Source organism: Poromitra crassiceps, assembly GCF_964638095.1.
Source record: "Poromitra crassiceps genome assembly, chromosome: 1".
NCBI classification, from domain to species: Eukaryota; Metazoa; Chordata; class Actinopteri; order Beryciformes; family Melamphaidae; genus Poromitra; species Poromitra crassiceps.
This window is the reverse complement of record NC_139623.1, coordinates 63,298,898-63,318,362: the sequence shown is the minus strand read 5'-3', so window position 1 is coordinate 63,318,362 and position 19,465 is coordinate 63,298,898. Positions and strand designations below refer to the sequence as shown.

Here is a 19,465-nt window from a genome sequence, read left to right as displayed (position 1 = left end):
CACACACACCGGAATAACGAGTGCTGTAACGTTACCTGCTGTCACGTTACCTCTCATAACTAACGTTAGCACAGAAGATCACACAATAGCTACGTTAGTGCTGTAAACTTTGAAATGTTTATGTGACACAGACGGCTGTGTGTGATCATTTCATCTCAAACGCGATACAAAAAATAGGCTACTTTTTACCCATTTCTCCTCCTCCGATTCATCTGTGTCAGACGGATCAGAACGCTGTGAAGGGGAGCCTTCGTCGCCCTGGCGCTCCGTCGTGGAGCAACAACAAAAACGCTGGCGTCTTCCTCGCCATCGTCGCCATCCGAGAACGCCATTGTTTAAAAGTACGCCCGGGTACGTCTTTGGCAGAGAATGAGTTAAGAGGCCGATTTCGCAGCAAGAACATTTAATTGGTCGGCACATCGTTCTCGGTCATTCTAGCCCCCACTTAACAATTCAAGCCGTTTTTGCAACACTTGAGGAAACCGTGAGTTTGCTCGTTGATATAAGCGATTGAACGAACGATTCATTAATTAATAAACTAGCGAACGTGAAGTGAGTCACGAAGAGCCACACCTGCCCACTACGGATATGCGGATAATGACCTGCCAGCTGTTAAACATGAGCTGCGATTGCGTGGAAGCGGATCTTATACCGGCGGTCGAGGTAGATAAGATACGGAGTCGTGGGAGTGCGCGTAGGCCAGCTAATTGTTGTTTAACATGCAGGCCAACCGGCTAGGTGCAGGTTATAATACGGATTCCACTGCATGTTAAGAAGTGGCTTTAATGTTTCAAAAAATTTGAATCAAACACAAAAAAATTATGACACTGAATTAAATTAGATCAAAGTTTAACAATCTTACAACTTAACATGTGCAAAAGTAGAATTCTTTATGATTCCTGGAACACATACCAGTACTTTATATTTTATTTTAATTAAAAGTTCTACCTTCAGATGAGGAAACAGTTCAGACAGAAGGGGGTGCCATTACCTCACTGTACTGCAGCTTTCTTCCTTTACTTTTAGCAGACATCCAGAGAGACTACAAGACAAATGGGGCATTGCTTTTGTATAGGAGGACTAGGGATATCCCAGTTGAGTGATTTCACACCCGAGTTCAGTGCGTTCCATTTAAACTGTCGGGAACCAGCCAGGGTTAGCTCTAGCCAGGCTAGCCATTGTTAGCAATAACAGTTGATGACAATGCATTTCACGGTATTTTGTGCATACAAACACTGTAGCAACATGTCCACAGATAGAAGTTAAACAGTACTGTGTGTATGACTGATTTAATGAGACACAAATATGACTTGGATTTTGAGGTCGGGGCTGGTGAAGCTCCCCCAAGATCAGCAGAGGAAATCCGAGGGCAGGTGATGTCCCTGACCTTTGAACCATGAAATCCCCAGTTCCTAGTACAAATGGAATGGCCCAAAAGCAGGGAGCTTGATAGTAAGAAAAAACTAGACCAGTGATTCTCAACCATTTTTATATCAAGGACCCCTAATTTAGTCCACATAAGCCACAGACCCCCATTTAATGAGATTTTGACTCTTGGACCTAAATCAGAGAATATAATTTGTCAGATATAATTTTGTGCAGACTTCCATGACTATCTGTATTATAGGTAGATAGATAACGGTGGGATAACCGATAACTATTATCAAAATATATTTTTTTGTACATTATCTAATTGTGTTAACTTCTTGGAAATGAAAGTTTAAAAGTTTAAAAAAATCAGCAATTTGCTCAGGACTCCGCTTTAAGAACCACTGAGCTAGACAGGGTAAAGATATGGAGCTGAGCAAATGTCCCTGACAGACCATGCATTGATATGGAGCTGAGCAAATGTCCCTGACAGACCATGCATTCATACTTTGTGTTGTGGTGCTTAGTCAAAAAAGTAAAGTCAGAACTTAGTGTTTCATCAAATTATGAATGTTTTGCGCAAAATAATCAGCATTCAGTAACATATTTATGAGACTGAGGAATTATGTGATGTATGTCTAATTTGTGTGTGTGTGTGTGTGTGTGTGTGTGTGTGTGTGTGTGTGTGTGTGTGTGTGTGTGTGTGTGTGTGTAGGGCATGGACCCTCGCTGGTATGTGGGCAAGGTGACAAGAGGCCAGGCAGAGGGCTGTTTGAGACAAGTCAAGAAGGTGACACACACACACACACACACACACACACACACACACACACAAGTCAAGTCAAGTCAAGTTTATTTGTATAGCACATTTCATACACAGAGGCAATTCAAAGTGCTTCACATAAAATGGTTGACAGGAAAAGAAAAGAAAAGAAGAGAGTAAAACGGACATTTAAAAGCATCACAACAAAACTTAAAAAAAAGAGTATAAAAAGTGCATTAAGCAACTTCATTAAGAAATAAAATGGACATTTAAAAGCATCACAACAAAACTTAAAAAAAAAGAGTATAAAAAGTGCAATAAGCAACAGGCGCGGCAGTTGCAGAAAGAGCTAAAACTTATAGAGGACTCATTGGGTTTGCATAGTAGCTGTCAGCAGTTAAAAGCGACGGTAAACATAAAAGTCTTTAGTCTATTTTTAAAAGTAAGTAAGGTTGGGGCAGATCTGAGGTCTTCAGGCAATTTGTTCCAGCTAGCAGAAGCATAGTGGGTAAATGCAGCCTTCCCGTGATTTGATTTGATCCTAGGGACAGTTAATAAGCTGGACCCTGTTGACCTAAGAGTTCTAGACGGTTCGTAGCGTGGGAGCAATTCAGCTATGTATTTTGGGCCTAGGCCATTAAGTGTTTTATAGACTAATAACAGTATTTTAAAATCTATTCTCTGACACACTGGCAACCAGTGTAAGGACTTAAGAACTGGAGTGATATGATCAGCTTTCTTAGTCTTCGTTAGAACTCTAGCAGCAGCATTCTGAATGAGTTGAAGTTGCCTAAGTTCTTTTTTGGAGAGACCAGAAAAAAGGCTATTGCAGTAGTCTAACCTACTATAAATGAAGGCGTGATCCTGTCTGGACATGTATCCCCTAATTCTTGCTATATTTTTAAGATGATAAAAAGCAGATTTTCTAATTGACTTAATGTGGGAGTTAAAGTTGAGATCGGAATCAATAATAACTCCAAGATTTTTGACTTGATCCTTAGGCTTCAGGGATCGAGACTCAAGGCGTGCAGTGATTTTAAGCCTTTGTTCTTTGGGGCCAAACACGATCACCTCAGTTTTGTCTTTGTTTAGCTGTAGGAAATTCTGGCACATCCAGTTATTTATTTGATCAATGCACTGGCACAATGATTCTATGGGGGCATAGTCAGCTGAGGAAAGAGTTATATACAACTGAGTGTCGTCTGCATAGTTATGATAGGCTACTTTGTTTTTTGCATAATTAGGCCTAGAGGGAGCATATAAAGGTTGAAGAGAACGGGCCCCATAATGGATCCTTGAGGCACCCCACAGGTCATCCTAGTTAGGTCAGATGTGTAATTGCCAATGGAGACGAAGTACTTCCTGTCTTGAAGATAGGACTTGAACCACTGGAGGACCGTACCCGATAGCCCAACCCAGTTTTCCAGTCTGTCCAATAAAATTGAGTGGTCAACAGTGTCAAATGCAGCGCTAAGATCCAGTAGCACTAGAATCAAATTTTTGCCTGAGTCTGTGTTCATTCTGATGTCATTTATGACTTAGTAAGCGCGGTTTCAGTGCTGTGATGGGGGCGAAAGCCTGATTGGAGTTTATCTAGGAGATCATTTGAGGTTAGGAATCTATTGAGTTGTAGGTAAACAACCTTTTCAATTATTTTGGCTATAAAGGGGAGATTAGATATTGGTCTGTAGTTACTGATTACTGATGCATCAAGGCTACGCTTTTTTAGTAGGGGTTTAATAACTGCAGTTTTCAGGGACTCAGGAAAAGTGCCGGTCACAAGGGATCTATTAACTATTTGCAATAGGTCCGACGACAGACAGTTATAAACGCTTTTAAAAAAGCTTGTTGGAAGGGTATCGAGACAGCACAAAGATGATTTAAGGCCTTGCACAGTTTCCTCTAAGATGTCGTGGTCGATAACGCTGAACTGGGACAAATTTATCGAACTAGGGATCTGCGGGTAGGATGATGTCACAGCATTTCTTGGTGTGGAGCCACTAATAGCCTGCCTGATATTAATAATTTTATCCGTAAAAAAGGCAGCAAACTCATTACATTTGACAGTAGAGAGGAATTCAGGTGCTACACAGAGAGGTGGATTAGTCAGTCTATCAACTGTGGCAAATAGAGTGCGTGCATTGTTCACATTTTTGTTAATTATCTCAGAAAAGAACGATTGTCTCAACCTTTTCAGTTCGAGGTTGTAGGAGTGAAGGCTTTCTTTGTAAATATCATAGTGAATGTGAAGATTAGTGTTCCGCCATTTACGCTCAGCTTTCCTGCAATCTTTCTTTTTGCATCTAACGGATGCAGAATTTCGCCAGGGTGCTTTAATTTTGCCAGACAGCAATTTTAATCTAACAGGCGCCACACTATCAATAGTATTCAGAATTGTTGAATTGAAGTTATCAAGAATCTCATTGACAGAAGCTGATGTGGGAGGAGATAAAGAAAATGTCTCCATAAACAGCGCGCTGGTGCCTGCATTAATGTCTCGTCTTTTAACGGTTTGTGACCTATTAATGATCTCAGGGGAGATTTCCATTTAAAAAAAGATGCAAAGATGGTCAGACAACGCAACATCAATAGTCGACACAGAAGAGGACTTGAAGCCCCTAGTAATAACTAAATCCAGGGTATGGCCTCGGTTGTGAGTAGGCCCTGAAACATGTTGAGACAGATCAAAAGTATCAAGTAAGATATTCAGTTCTTTGGCAAAATTATCCGTCGGATTATCAATATGAATATTGAAATCCCCAGCAATAGATATACAGTCATGTTCAATGAAAATTAAGGAGAGAAGATCAGCAAATTCAACGAGAAAGCTGGCTGAGTATTTTGGTGGTCTATATATATTCAGCAGTAACACAGTGGTTGAGCATTTCAGAATAGCAGCAAGGTATTCAAACGATGGAAAGTCTCCAAATGTTACCTGCTTACATTGAAACATATCAGAAAAGACAATCGCTACTCCCCCCCCCCTCTTATCAGCTCTGGGAGTGTCAATGAAGCTATAATTGGGCGGTGCTGATTCGGACAGAACAGCCACTCTGTTGTTCATATCGAGCCAGGTTTCGGTGAGGAACATTAAATCCAGATTATGACTGGTAATCAGATCACTGATGAGGAGAGATTTATTTGACAGCGACCTAACATTAAGGAGTGCGGCTTTAATATTTTTAGAGCCTGGAACTTGTATCATTTGCTTCACAACGGGAATGGCGATTAAGTCTGATTTAGAAACAGATCGTGTTGGGGGGAAAGTATTACGTCTGTATGAAATCAAGACTGGTATCGAAGCATTGGATCGATAGACCAATAGTGGTTTATCGCAGCCAGTTGCACTTCTAGTGTGGGCTGGCGCAGTTGCAGTTCCTTTATAAGGCTGTGGGACCTTGTTTCTATGGGGACAGGCCGGGATGGAGGGGTCTGGCGTCGGGCTGGTCGACGCTTGGGGACTTGGACCACAGAGGGGGGGGCAGATTGGGGGGGGTCTTGGACGGGCGGGGGTGGGGCGCGTCGACTCTTGGGGGACTGCAACCACAGCCGACTCTGCCGACTCGGGGTCGGTGGGTCGGGGGTGGGTCGAGGGGGTGTGGGGGATGGCGGAGAGAGGGTGGGTGGGGGGGGCGGGGAGCAGGTAGGTTGAGGGGGATGTCAAGTCAAGTCAAGTCAAGTCAAATTTATTTATATAGCACCTTTCATACACAAAGGCAATTCAAGGTGCTTTACAAAAAAAAAAAAAATGAAAAAATTGAAAAAACAAGCAGCAAAGCAATGCATATATAAAAAACACAGCCGACAGTTTTAGTTAGAATATACAGTATACTCAAATTAACAAACATGAAACATTATTTCTGTTTTAAATAAGTTACAAGGCATTCTTCAGTCTTATTTTTGGTTGTTTGTTTGTTACATGTTGTGGGAATTTCAAAAATGCATCAAACATTTTGAGCTTTACCAGTTACAATCGGCTAACTTGGTTCTGCTCCAATTTGGTCTTGATACAATGTGCCTAACATGGACCTTACTTTTGAACATAATGAGCTTTACCAGTTACAATCGGCTAACTTGGTCCTGCTGCAAAAGTGGTATAGCTTTACCAGTTACAATCGGCTAACTTGGTTCTGGCTACAATTTTACCACTGATTATCCACATGTCATTTTTGACACACCCACAAATACATGTTGTGGGAATTTCAAAAATGCATCAAACATTTTGAGCTTTACCAGTTACAATCGGCTAACTTGGTTCTGCTCCAATTTGGTCTTGTTACAATGTGCCTAACATGGACCTTACTTTTGAACATAATGAGCTTTACCAGTTACAATCGGCTAACTTGGTCCTGCTGCAAAAGTGGTATAGCTTTACCAGTTACAATCGGCTAACTTGGTTCTGGCTACAATTTTACCACTGATTATCCACATGTCATTTTTGACACATCCACAACATGCAAACATTTCAGATTATTATTATTACATGTACAGTCCATTTGTTGGAAATGTACAGGAAAAAAATTAAAAATTACAGGCCGAATACAGGTTTATTCTGCCGGGCTGGAGAGAGGCAGTAGTTTAGTAGCAGTTAAAGGCAAGAGTAAACATAAAGGTCTTTAGCTTGGATTTAAAAATAGGCAGAGTAGGGGCAGATCTAATGTGTTCAGGGAGTTTGTTCCAGTTATGAGAGGCATAGTGGGAGAACGCGGCTTCACCATGTTTTGATTTGGTCCTCGGGACAATTAGTAGACCAGTGCCTGAAGATCTCAGGGATCTGGATGGTTCATAGTGTAGAAGCATTTCAGAGATGTAGTGTGGGCCTGACCTGTTGAGAGATTTGTAAACTATTAGCAGAATTTTAAAGTCTATTCTAAGATTTACTGGCAGCCAATGCAGGGATTTGAGAACTGGTGTAATGTGTTCAGCTTTCTTGGTTCTTGTTAGAACTCTAGCAGCCGCATTCTGAATGAGCTGTAGTTGTTTAATAGCTTTTTTGGGAAGACCATTGAAAAGACTGTTGCAGTAGTCTAGCCTGCTAGAAATGAAAGCATGAATTAGTTTTTCAAGATCTTGTTTGGACATATAGCCTCTAATCCTTGCTATATTTTTTAGATGATAGAAGGCAGATTTTCTTATAAGCTTGATGTGGGAGTTGAAGTTTAGATCAGAGTCAATAATAATGCCAAGATTTTTTACCTGGTCCTTTGGCTTCAAAGATAGGGATTCGAGGTGAGCAGTAACTTTGAGCCTATCTTCTTTTTTGCCGAAGACAATTATCTCTGTTTTGTCTTTATTAAGTTGGAGAAAATTCTGGCACATCCAATCATTAATTTGCGCAAGGCACTGACACAGTGTCTCTATGGGGGCATAGTCATCCGATGAGAGGGCTATGTAAAGTTGGGTGTCATCTGCATAGCTATGGTAAGCTATTTTGTTTTTTTGCATAATTAGGCCTAGAGAGAGCATATAAAGGTTAAATAGGACAGGACCTAAAATTGATCCTTGGGGTACCCCACATGTCATTTTGGTTTGGTCAGATGTGTAGTTGCCAATGGAGACAAAGTAGTTCCTGTCTTGCAGATAAGATCTGAACCACTCTAGGACCGTGCCGGAAAGCCCGACCCAGTTTTCCAGTCTGTCCAGTAGAATTTCGTGGTCAACCGTATCAAAGGCAGCGCTGAGGTCTAGTAACACTAAGATTGAGATTTTACCTGAATCAGTGTTCATTCGGATGTCATTTATAACTCTGATAAGCGCATGTGGATGTGAGGGAGGGGATAAGCGCATGCGGATGTGAGGGAGGGGACTGTGGGGGGGCCAGGTTCGGGGTCGGGGGTGGTGGGTCGGGGCGGCGTGGGGCATGGCAGTATGGGAGAGGGCTGGAGGGCATGTGAGGGAGGGGACGGTGGCAGTATGGGAGAGGGCATGTGAGGGCGTGAGGGGTGTGGGGGATGGCGGAGAGAGGGTGGGTGGGGGGGGCGGGGAGCAGGTAGGTTGAGGGGGATGTGAGGGAGGGGACTGTGGGGGGGCCAGGTTCGGGGTCGGGAGTGCTGGGTCGGTGGTGGGTCGGGGGGCGTGGGGCATGGCAGTATGGGAGAGGGCTGGAGGGCATGTGAGGGCGGGGACGGTCGGGGGGCCAGGTTTCGGGGTCGGCAGTGGTGGGTCGGGGGTGGGTCGAGGGGGTGTGGGGGATGGCAGAGAGAGGGTGGGCGGGGAGCAGGTAGGTTGAGGGGGATGTAAGGAAGGGGGCTGTGGGGGGGCCAGGTTCGGGGTCAGGAGTGGTGGGTCGGGGGTAGGTCGGGGGGGGCGTGGGGCATGGCAGTATGGGAGAGGGCTGGAGGGCATGTGAGGGAGGGGACGGTCGAGGGGCCAGGTTCAGGGTCGGGAGGGTAGAACGAGGGGGCTTAGATGGACAGGGGGACTGGGGGGTCATAGACAGTCCAAAGCTTATCAGTTCGTTCATCCTGCTGGAGAATGGAATGGGGGAGGGGGGTGGGGAGAGGTGGAGGAGCAAAGAGGTAGAGGAAAGGGCAGCGTCCTCCGCTTCATCCTGGAAGGAAGATGTAACTGGGAGTTCGCGGAGGGGTGTAGAGGCCCGGAAGGGGGGGGGAGAGAAGAGGCGAGGAGAGGGGGGGGCAGTGCCCTCCTCTTCATCCTGGAAGCAGAGAGGAGGAGAGGAGGGGGAGGAGGCAGCGTCCTCCGCTTCCTGTAAGGAAGACGTCATGGTTGGTAGTTGATGAACTGGGAGGTCGCGGAGGGGTGTAGGGGCCGCGAAGGGGGGGGGGGGGGGGGGGGATGGGATAAGATAGAGCAGAGGGCAGGAGAGGGGGAGGGGGGGCAGCGTCCTCCACTTCATCCCGGAAGGACGTCATGGTTGGTTGTTGATGAGCTGGGAGTTGGCGGGGGGGAGTAGAGGCTCCGAAGGGGGGGGGGGGGGGGGGGGGGGGGGGCTGATATCGCCTGCATGGCAGAGGATATTTCGTCTAGTCGGCTGGCCTTGAGTTGTGGCAACAGGGATTGTTGTTGATGAGACGTGTCGACTGGCAATGTGACCTCGCGGCGAGGGTTGGAGATAGTGGAGAGGATGGGGGGCTCATTCCTGGCCGTGGAGTAATCAGATTTTGGGTGATTGATGTTGAAGATAAGATTGGCAGTGAACAGCCTTGTGCCATCTCTGTTGAGTCGACCATTACGATTGTAGAGATGGCTTCGATCCCAGAAGAGATCGAAGTTGTCAATATAATTCACATTATACTGAGGGCAGACATTTGAAAGCCACGTGCTTAGGTTAGGGACCTGGTGAACTTATTGACTTTGTATCCATTGGGGGGCAGGGGACCACTAATAAATGCCTCAATATTGAGTGAGGCTAGGAGCTTCAGTAGGTCAAGGAAGTCACGTTTTAGTGTTTCTGATTGCTGTTTCAGAATGTCGTTGGCTCCGATATGCAGGGTAATCTTGTTTAGGGAGCTGTGAGTAGACAGGATTTCAGGAATTTTCTCTGTTATGTCACAGATCATCTCATCAGGGAAACAGAGTGTAGCGGTATTGTTTTTAATCCCAATGTGTTTAATATCCGAGTCTCCGATGAGCAAGGATGTTATAGGGGGCTGCGGCCTGCTAGCTCTTGATAGCCTTTGAGGCTGTGGCCTGCTAGCTCTTGATATCCTCCTAGCTTTGGGGCTACCTAGGTTGTCAGATAGCCGATGGGCCAGTCCAATATCCATATCGGCAGTCGATACAGGGCTACCCAATAGTAGTGGTGGAGGAGCAAAACTCTTCTTTCCACTTCTCACAACAATCCATGGTTGATCAGTGCTAGTGCTAACAGGGGCTATAGTAGCTAATGCAGGCCAGCCCGTGGCTGAGCTAATTTCCGGGTGATAAGAGGCAGTCTCTGAGGGACCAGGGATCACTAATCTTTTCGGCTTCGCTCCCTGGACATTCCAGAGGACAGTATCAGTTTGTTTCCCCGAGATAGGACAGGCTTGGGAGGCAATGTTTTCGGGAACATGAGTGGGCAGTTTACCCAAGGATGTGGGAGCTAGCAGACTGTTAGCATTCGTGGTATCTGTGATGGAAGATACATTACCCGATGAGGGAGTAGCTAACGCTAAGTTAGCATTCGGCATCGTAGCTTCTGTGAATCCATTGGAAAGGGAGCTCTGAGGCTGTGTAGAGGTAATCCCAGTGTCTTTCAAACAATAGATGGTAGTTTCCAGTATTGCAATTTTTTGAAGGTGGCCAGTACATCGTTTACAGGGCGACATGCCCTTAGCGGGGACAGGGTCCCAAATCCACACCAGGCAGGCTGGTAGATAGAGGCCGCAGGAGATAGCAAAAGCAGGCATGCGATAGATAGCAGCGGAGCACAGCTTGTACACGACCGTACACGCTGAAGGCTCCACACACACACACACACACACACACACACAGCTATCTGACCCCTCTCTGTCTTTAGGATGGGGCGTACCTGGTGCGGGACAGCAACCGGCAGCAGCCCGGGCAGCCCTACACCCTGATGGTCCTCTACCAGGATAAGGTGTTCAACATCCAGATCAGACACCAGCAGCAGCACTACCTGCTGGGCACCGGGCTCAAGGCCCAGGAGGTAACAGCCTCTGAGCAAGGCACTAACACTACCTGCTAAGCACCGGGCTCAAGGCCCAGCAGATAACCCCTGCCTCTGAGCAAGGCACTAACTACCTGCTAAGCACCGGGCATAAAACCAAAGATTTGCGGTTTAGTTACTCTTTAACTGGCATGAGGAGCAGAGAAGACAAATTACTTTTATTTCATTATATATTGTATATTACTTTATATTTACATAAATATGATTGTGTTTGTGTGTGTGTGTGTGTGTGTGTGTGTGTGTGTGTGTGTGTGTGTGTGTGTGTGTGTGTGTGTGTGTGCAGACCTTCCCAACAGTGAGTGACATCATCGGGCATTACTCCCACTATCCTCTGCTCCTCATTGATGGAAAGAACCGCGTTCCGGGCTCTCAGAACCAGTGCCTGCTGTCCGACCCCGCTGGGTACTAGCTGGGTGGGCAGAAGTAGTCCTGACCGGGTCAAACCGGGGCAGACCGGAACAAATGCCAAACCAATCCTTCCTTCACAAACTAGATGGGTATTTCCAGAAGCAGGACTACGCAGTTATCCAGATACTTTTGAAAAATAAATTCTGTGTAATATTTGATGTTTTGAATAATTATTACAAAGTCAAATTGTGATTAATTATCACATTTGGAAATCCTGATAATAATCACAATTTGACGCTTTAGGAATGAGGCTGGAGCCTGTCCTCATACCTAACTTCCCAGCTTTGTCAAGTCCCGCGGTGCGCTATACGGACATATACCGATATACAGTATATATATATATATATATATATAGAGAGAGATTTTCTATCATTTTATTTTATATATTGATGTATTTATACTGTAATTAATTTATTTGGGGGAATTTTTTATTATCAATCATAACTAAAACATATTCATCTGATAATTTTCACATAAATCACCTCAATAATGTTTTCTATGTGCACGGAGTATCAAACGTTTACCTGTTTTTGCAAATGAACTCTTCATATATATATATATATATACCCAAAGCTTCGGAATGTGACCCTGGGATGAGAACGGGTTCAATCGATGCAACCTCCATTGTGTCCATCTTTTCCTCTAACCCCCTTGGTCAAGTGTGTGTGTGTTTGTGCGCGCATCTCAGGGAGATCTGCCAAAAAAGCAAATCATTATTGCACTGTGTGTGATATGATGATGGATGGTATCACTCTGAGGAAACTAAGCTAAGACGTTGGCTCCTGCAGCCAAACTCTCTTTTTAAACAAGACGACAGATTTCTGCTAGTCGAGCGCTTCCACAGACTTGAGTCCAGCACTGTTCAACTATAATGTTAATTTCTGCATCACAGCCACCAAGTGTGCACTGTGCAACTGACCTACGGAAGCCCTGAGAGGCAAGTGAGAGAGAAAAAAAGGGGAATTCAGGGTGTCTTGTTTGTTTTTCGGCCACAAGAATGCACCGCTACCCCATGTTCTTAAAGCATTCATGTTTTCTTCCACATTTAGCTAGCCAAAAGAAAGACAGGACAGTAATGTAACATAACTTGCTAACACACAATGATGTACCTTGTGTTTAGAGTGCATGGAGAAATTAAAACTCACCTGAAAGAAAACATTAATGGTTTTAGTCCTATTAAATGGGGTAGTGGTGCACTCTTGTGACCCAAATGAGTATTCCAACAACAAACAGAAAAATTAGCCTGGGGAAAAGAAAAAATAATAATAATAACTCACCTGCCAAAACTTTTTCTCCTGTTTTCACAGGTGAAAAATAAATAAATAATAGTAAAAATAACGGACAATCCCCCCCACCAGCTGCCAAACCCCTCTTTCCCCAACTGTTTTCTCAGTTGAAAAAATAATGAACTCAGAAAGATTATCCTGGCAAAACCATTTTCACTTCTTAAAGGAGAATGTTTGTATTTTTCAACCTGGACCCTATTTTCATATCTGTGTATAACTAAGTCACGTGAGCGGAATTGTTTTGAAATTTGTGTATTGGCCAAGATTGCTTCAGTCGCTTTGCCCACATGCCCCTCGTGCCGCGGCAGCCTGCACGTATGTCAGCTGACACAGGCTCAGATCAGCCTGCACGTACAGTATGTCCACTAAACAAGCTTCTTTTTGCAGCTGACACAGGCTCAGATCAGCCTGCACGTATGTCAGCTGACACAGGCTCAGATTGCTATTATAAAAGAGAGATTAAATGAAGGCTTTTGCTGTGCAGCAGCGTGTCACCCTGTCTCTGTCTGCTGTCCGTCACATTGGTAGAGATAGAAGCTCCCCTTGTCCCCGCTCTTCAGTTTGTAATGCTCAAATAAATGCTCAAATAAATATGTTGTATGTTGTATATTGTAATGCTCAAATAAATATGGGCAGCCATCGAATTCAAATGCCAAATTCAAATCCGTCCATATTCTCAAAATCAGATAAATATTAAGCCATAACTTACAAATTCATTCAGCTCCGCTATCTGTTAGCCCAATTAAACATGGCAGCTCCCGGTCCCAGTTTTCCACCCCACCACAGCCAGTCTCGCAGTAGCCAGCCATTGCTGGAAGCTTGCTGACGTAAAACATTGGGTCTGACCACGTGAGACTACACCACGGCTTACTTCTATCTCTACCAACATGAACTCAATACCCAGAGTACCTTGCGACCCGAAGAAAGCCAGTCGGAAATTATATCTCTACTATAATCATAATAAATAGTAATAATATAAAAGTCATGATGGAATAATCGGATCCTGTCAGTGGTAAAAACAAGCTTGTTTAGTGCAGGAGGGGCATGTGGGAAAAGAGGCTGTCAACTGAAGCGATCTTGGCAAGATGGTAGTTCATGACTTAGTTAAACATAAACGGATACAGTATGAAAATGCGGTCCAGTTTGAAAAATACTGAAATTCTCCTTTTAAGTCACAGGAGAAAACAATTTAGATCAGACTTAGAAAATGGATCACCAGATTTCTCTCTCTCACGTACCTCTTAGGGCTTCCATAAGAACCAGAACCAGACAGAAACCAAGCTGAAAAGTGGGCCTATAGCCCATTAACTGAGCTCTTTGAATGTTCATACTTTCTCTTCAAGAGGTCATTTTTAATGCAGAAACCAAGTAATTCATCCAGATGATGGCTTCCCTACTTTGTAGGCAAACTTTATTTATATAACATATTTCATACACAAAGCATTCACAATTCAATATGCATCACAGAAAACATTCATCTGCTCAAATGACATTATAAAGAAGAGAGTATGAATGTTTTTGAGCTTGCTTTATTTTACTGTGTGTGTGTGTGTGTGTTTTTCTTAACTGTACATGTGTGAGATGTCTCCTGCTTGTCTCTGACTTGTTTCCATTAAAACAGCTAAAACATGTCAGCAGCAGTCCACCATGTGAGGACAGTCTCTCTGAATGGCAAAGGGGCCGGCCGACAACTGAGAACCGATATATTTAAATCAGTAAGATATTGGAAATTTGATAGATAGATAGATAGATTCCATTAGAATACTCAAGTTAAGTAAGCTATTCCGAATATTTAGGATTACCTTTGGAATAAAGTCTTGCTGAGGTCACAAATGTAGTTAAAGGAGAATTTATGATTTTTTTTAACAACCTGGACCTTATTTTCAGCTTAGTTTGTTAACCTAGTCATCTACAACAGACATTTCTCAGATTGATGCAGTATTGAGCTAGAACGCACCATGCAACAGCTTGGAACAGAGGCCGATAGGGCATATGACAACCGTGCATGTACCTCCTGTAAAAAGTAAAAAGCTTTTCTGCCACGCAGCAGCTCATATCCTTATTATATCATAGAGACAATGAGAAAATGAACGCTCCATTGACCTTGCTGCAGCCAGCGTGTTCACCCTGTGTCTGTCTGCTGTCCGTCACATTGGTAGAGATAGAAGCTCCCGTTGCCCCGGCTCCTCAGTTTGTAATCCGGATAACGTTAGTCCGGCTCAAATAAATATGGGTGGCTATCGAATTCAATTGCATCGTCCATATTCTCGAAATCAGGTACTGTAAATATCCAACCATCCTACACTGTTACTCCAAGTGAAACATGGCAGCTTGATCCACTACAGCTGAACTCTCAACTCTTGTGAGACTCTGGCGAGACTCAGGTCCCACACACAGTCTTGATCTGGGATGAGCAAGCAGATGGAGGTCAATAGAGTTCCAGTTCTGTCTCTATGATATAATAAGGATATGAGCCGGTGCATGGCAGAAAATAAGCTTTTTACAGGACGTAGATGCACGGTTGCAACATGCCCTATCACCCTCTTTTCCAGGCCACTGCATGGTGCGGACCGCGCGGTCTACACTGCATGGTGCGGACCGTGCGGCCTACACTGCATGGTGCGGACCGCGCGGTCTACACTGCATGGTGCGGACCGCGCGGTCTACACTGCATGGTGCGGACCGCGCGGTCTACACTGCATGGTGCGGACCGCGCGGTCTAGCTCATCACTGGATCAATCTGAGACATTTCTGTTCAGGTTGTAAAACAAACACGAAATTCTCCTTTAACACTTGCTTAGTTAGGAATGACCTTGTTACTGTCTTCAGAGGAAAGGTTATGCAAGTCTGTAAACACAAATGTGGTATGTTTTGTCTTGCAACTGATGCTGTGTAGAGAAAAATGAGTAACACTTTACAATAAGTTACACAAGTTTTCTAGTAGTTACTAGTAAACTAATGAGAAACGAACTATTATTTAATGAATATTTAATGATTAGCTAATGGCCTTTAATAATTAGTTAATCATTAATTAAGGATTAGTTAAAGCTGCATTCAGCAATGTTTTTGTGTTCAAATAAGTGTTAAATGGCTCTATATTCTGACAGAAATCACTGAAATAGAGTCAGTGACTTGAAAACCCCCAACCCCCCGCTGTCCTCTATCTCTCTCCTGTAGTCGTTGCAGGCAGGGGGGACGTATCTCCGCAACCGTAACAGAGACTCAAGGATTCGGGGGGGGGGGAAAACATATATAGACCTTAAGAGGCATCGCAATCTGACCTTTTGTTTCCAAGAAAATGACAACTTTTCTCTGATTGGATAGTTTGAGGTCGCCGCCAATTTTGATCCAGAAAGTAGAAAGTAGTATTTGGTTGGAATATACCTTCAAAACTACACTATACTATACTATACTTGGTCTCCGGCTCTACAGATCCATAGTATGGCTCTACCGACTAACCTGATTAAACAGGCTGGTTAGCTCTGTTGGTAGAGAACCTGACTAACAACCTTTCAACAAGTCTTGAATTTATTCGTTAGGTAGAAGTATGATGTTTCACTTTACATTAGGGTACACAAAAAGAGTATCTAATGGACAGGTAATAATTAAGTAATGATTCAGTACTCGTAAACTACTGAGTATGATGCATCACTTTACAATAGGGTACACAAAAATAGTAACTAATGGACAGGTAATAATTAAGTAATGCTTAACTAGCGATGAACTACTATACTCACAAACTGACCATTAACTAACGAGTAATTATTCTACTAAGGATCTGACAACTAATGATTAACTACTATACTCAGAACTGATTTTAACTAATCATTAATTAATGATTAAAGGGCATTAGCTAATCATTAACTAATCATTAACTAATAGTTAGTTTCTCATTATACTAGTACCTACTAACATTTGTGGACCTTATTGTAAAGTGTTACTGAAAAATGCAATCCACCAGAGAATAAAGTCGGGAGGCAGGTACACTGCATGCACACAACTTGTTTGCTTCATATGAATTTTGAGCAAATAAAACAAAACAAACAAAAGTATTCAAGTGTTCTATTTTTAAAGAAAGTAACTATTCAGAATACCACCAATTTAAAGTGTAACTGTAATGGAATACAGTTACTCATGTTTTGTATTTTAAATACTGTATTCTGAAGAAATGTATTCCGTTACTCCCCAACCCTGGCCAAGTCATCCCTGAGTCAGCAGTCGCAAATATATTCTGGTCATTAATATCTTACTCCACCTTTAATCAAACCTGGGCCTCCATCTGATGCATCACAGTGGGAGAGGTGTGTGCATGTAAACGCACCTGATGCCTTCAGGGGACCAAAGGAAGAATGAAACAGACCAAACCGTTACAGTCTGGAGCTCCGGTTGTTCTGCTGAGTGGGCCGAACTGGAGCCAGCAGAGCAGGTCTCCTCCTCATCACATTCATGTGGTTGGTGAGGAACAGAGGAACCAGCTGAGAAGGATTATGAAACAACACTGTTGGTCTTAGTTGTTAAGAAAACTGCCATCTAAAGCAGTTGTCAAACTTTTTCACGCCAAGGACCCTAAACTGACACAAATTAGACCATGGACCCCCATTTGATAAGAATTGGTGGTGTTGGTAGTGAGAATGTGTTGTCAGTGCGCTGTGCTGCTGCCAGATATCACTGTCTGTCTGCCTGACTGTCTGACTGATGGACTCTCTGCCTGACTGTCTGATGGACTGTCTGTCTGCCTGACTGTGACTGATGGACTCTCTGTCTGTCTGATGGACTGTCTGTCTGACTGATGTACTCTCTGTCTGACTGTCTGATGGACTGTGTCTGCTTGACTGACTGTCTGATGGACTGTCTGCTTGATGGACTGTCTGATGGACTGTGTCTGCTTGACTGACTGTCTGATGGACTGTGTCTGCTTGACTGACTGTCTGATGGACTGTGTCTGCTTGACTGACTGTCTGATGGACTGTGTCTGCTTGACTGACTGATGGACTGTGTCTGCTTGTTTGTCTGATGGACTGACTGATGGACTGACTGTCTGATGGACTGTGTCTGTCTGATGGACTGTGTCTGTCTGTCTGCCTGACAGAGTGGAGAGCTTAATGTGTGTCATCTGTCAGTAGTCCGTTATAAGTCTTCTGACACGGGGAGATAAACGGCACCGAAGACTGTGTGTGTGTGTGTGTGTGTGTGTGTGTGTGTGTGCGTGTGCGTGTATTGTTATGACTATAGGCACCATGGTGCGAGGATTAATTTGGTCGCGCCAACTGTCATTGTTGGCAGGAGAGCTGAAAGAAGGCCCCATCACCTACACACACACACACACACACACACACACACACACACTTGTGAATCAGGTTGAAGAACTTGTCCTTGCAGGCAGCTTTGTGAACAGATAAGGATGCAGGTCTGTCTGTAAGCTTGTATCTGTCTGTCTGTCTGTCTGACTGACTGTCTGTCTTTCTGACTGTGTCTGTCTGTCTGACTGACTGTAAGCCTGTCTGTCTGTTCCTGTGCCTCCAACCCATATAGCCCTTTCAGACCTAGGTCCAACCAGGGTTATTCTCAGGTTTTGGATATGAAAGGGTTAACCCGGTTTCCCTGCTCGGCTTGGTGACCCGTGGTCGGCATGTTGATTTCAGTGTGAACAACCGGGGCGGGACAAACAAATCTCACTGGTTTACAACTGCGGGTGCACGCTACCTGCTAGCCATTAGCTACAGATCGCTACTGACCGGAGTCTCAAGACACACACACACTGCACACACACTTTTCACAGACAGAAACGTTACACCACATGGTGAAACGCTGCCTCGTGTCATGACAACAAAGCAACACACACACACACTTGTGTGTGTCTTGAGACTCCGGTCAGTAGCGATCTGTAGCTAATGGCTAGCAGGTAGCGGTAGCCTTGCTGTGCACCCGCAGTTGTAAACCAATGAGAAATGGTCCCATGTGGGACCATTTCCAGCAGAGCGGGAAATGGTCAATTCACTCTGCTTCACTATGAAGCAGAGTGAATTGTTATTCATCTCTCCTGGTCCTATCTGAGGCCCTGTTTAGACGAGAAGGATTTCTGGATGTTAGGGTTAAATAGGCCTGAAAACACAAATCCCCTGAAAAAAGGTTCCTGAGTATAATCTTTTAAAACACAATGTCGCCGTGTAAACTGGCAATACAAAAACTCTGACGACACGGCTCCACTTCGCACATGGAAGACAATGAACAACAATAGCATTTACAGTACCTAGTCTGGGGCCAAAAGTGTAGCACCATGGTCATCCGGTTATGGGCAGAAACACACCACAGTGTTCCGGGAAACTATAGGGTTGCTGTACTCCAGAAAACAATTCTGCTCTAACCTTGTGTTCCGCTCAGAAAACATGGGCGATGCGAGTTATCTAGCTATCCAAAAAGGAAACTAAAACTAAAACCAAATGGTGTAATGACAGCGCCACCTGACACACCGGTCAAAACGGTTAGAAAAAGATGCGACAAGACGCATGTCTTGTAATTTGTTCATTTTCTATGGAGGAACGAAATGACTGCCGCACACAAAGTGGAAACACCACTGGGGGGCGGGTCTTAAGGCTGTTACACACCAAGAGTGATGCGAATATACAGCAAGAAATTGCCATGCCAATTTTGACCCACCTGTCAATCACAGCCACAGATGTGTACACGTCGGAAGCGAACTTCAGAAAAATCGACCGTGGTCCGAAAAAATAAACGCCGCAATAACGCTCAGCGAAGCTTCGCCATTGGTATGCACGGTTGCATCGCATGAAAAAAATGGTCCCGATGTGTAAGGACCTTTTAGGTTGGATGATCATGCCCTGTCAGTAATGGGCACCACGCGAGGTTAGCATTCATCTGAATAAAAGCAAAGGGCATTCATCTATCAATAATAAAAGTGAATTGCATTGGCATTCAACAAACTATTATGACATCAGTGTCTGATAACGAACCAAAAGAGGTGCTAAAACTATAATGGGCGATATTAGT

General features: G+C 44.2%; 1 protein-coding gene across 1 annotated transcript in view; it reads left to right on the top strand.

Annotated features, from left to right (window-relative positions):
- The window catches only part of LOC310786409 (lymphocyte cytosolic protein 2-like), a 106,709-nt gene extending 91,681 nt beyond the window's left edge, over positions 1-15,028 (top strand). Inside the window, exons 20-22 of the mRNA XM_083647616.1 lie at positions 2,084-2,158; positions 10,593-10,742; positions 11,047-15,028. Coding sequence (XP_083503742.1) covers positions 2,084-2,158; positions 10,593-10,742; positions 11,047-11,172 — 351 coding nt within the window. The 3' untranslated portion in view covers positions 11,173-15,028. The remainder of the gene's footprint in view (positions 1-2,083; positions 2,159-10,592; positions 10,743-11,046) is intronic.
- The last annotated feature ends 4,437 nt before the right edge of the window (positions 15,029-19,465 follow it).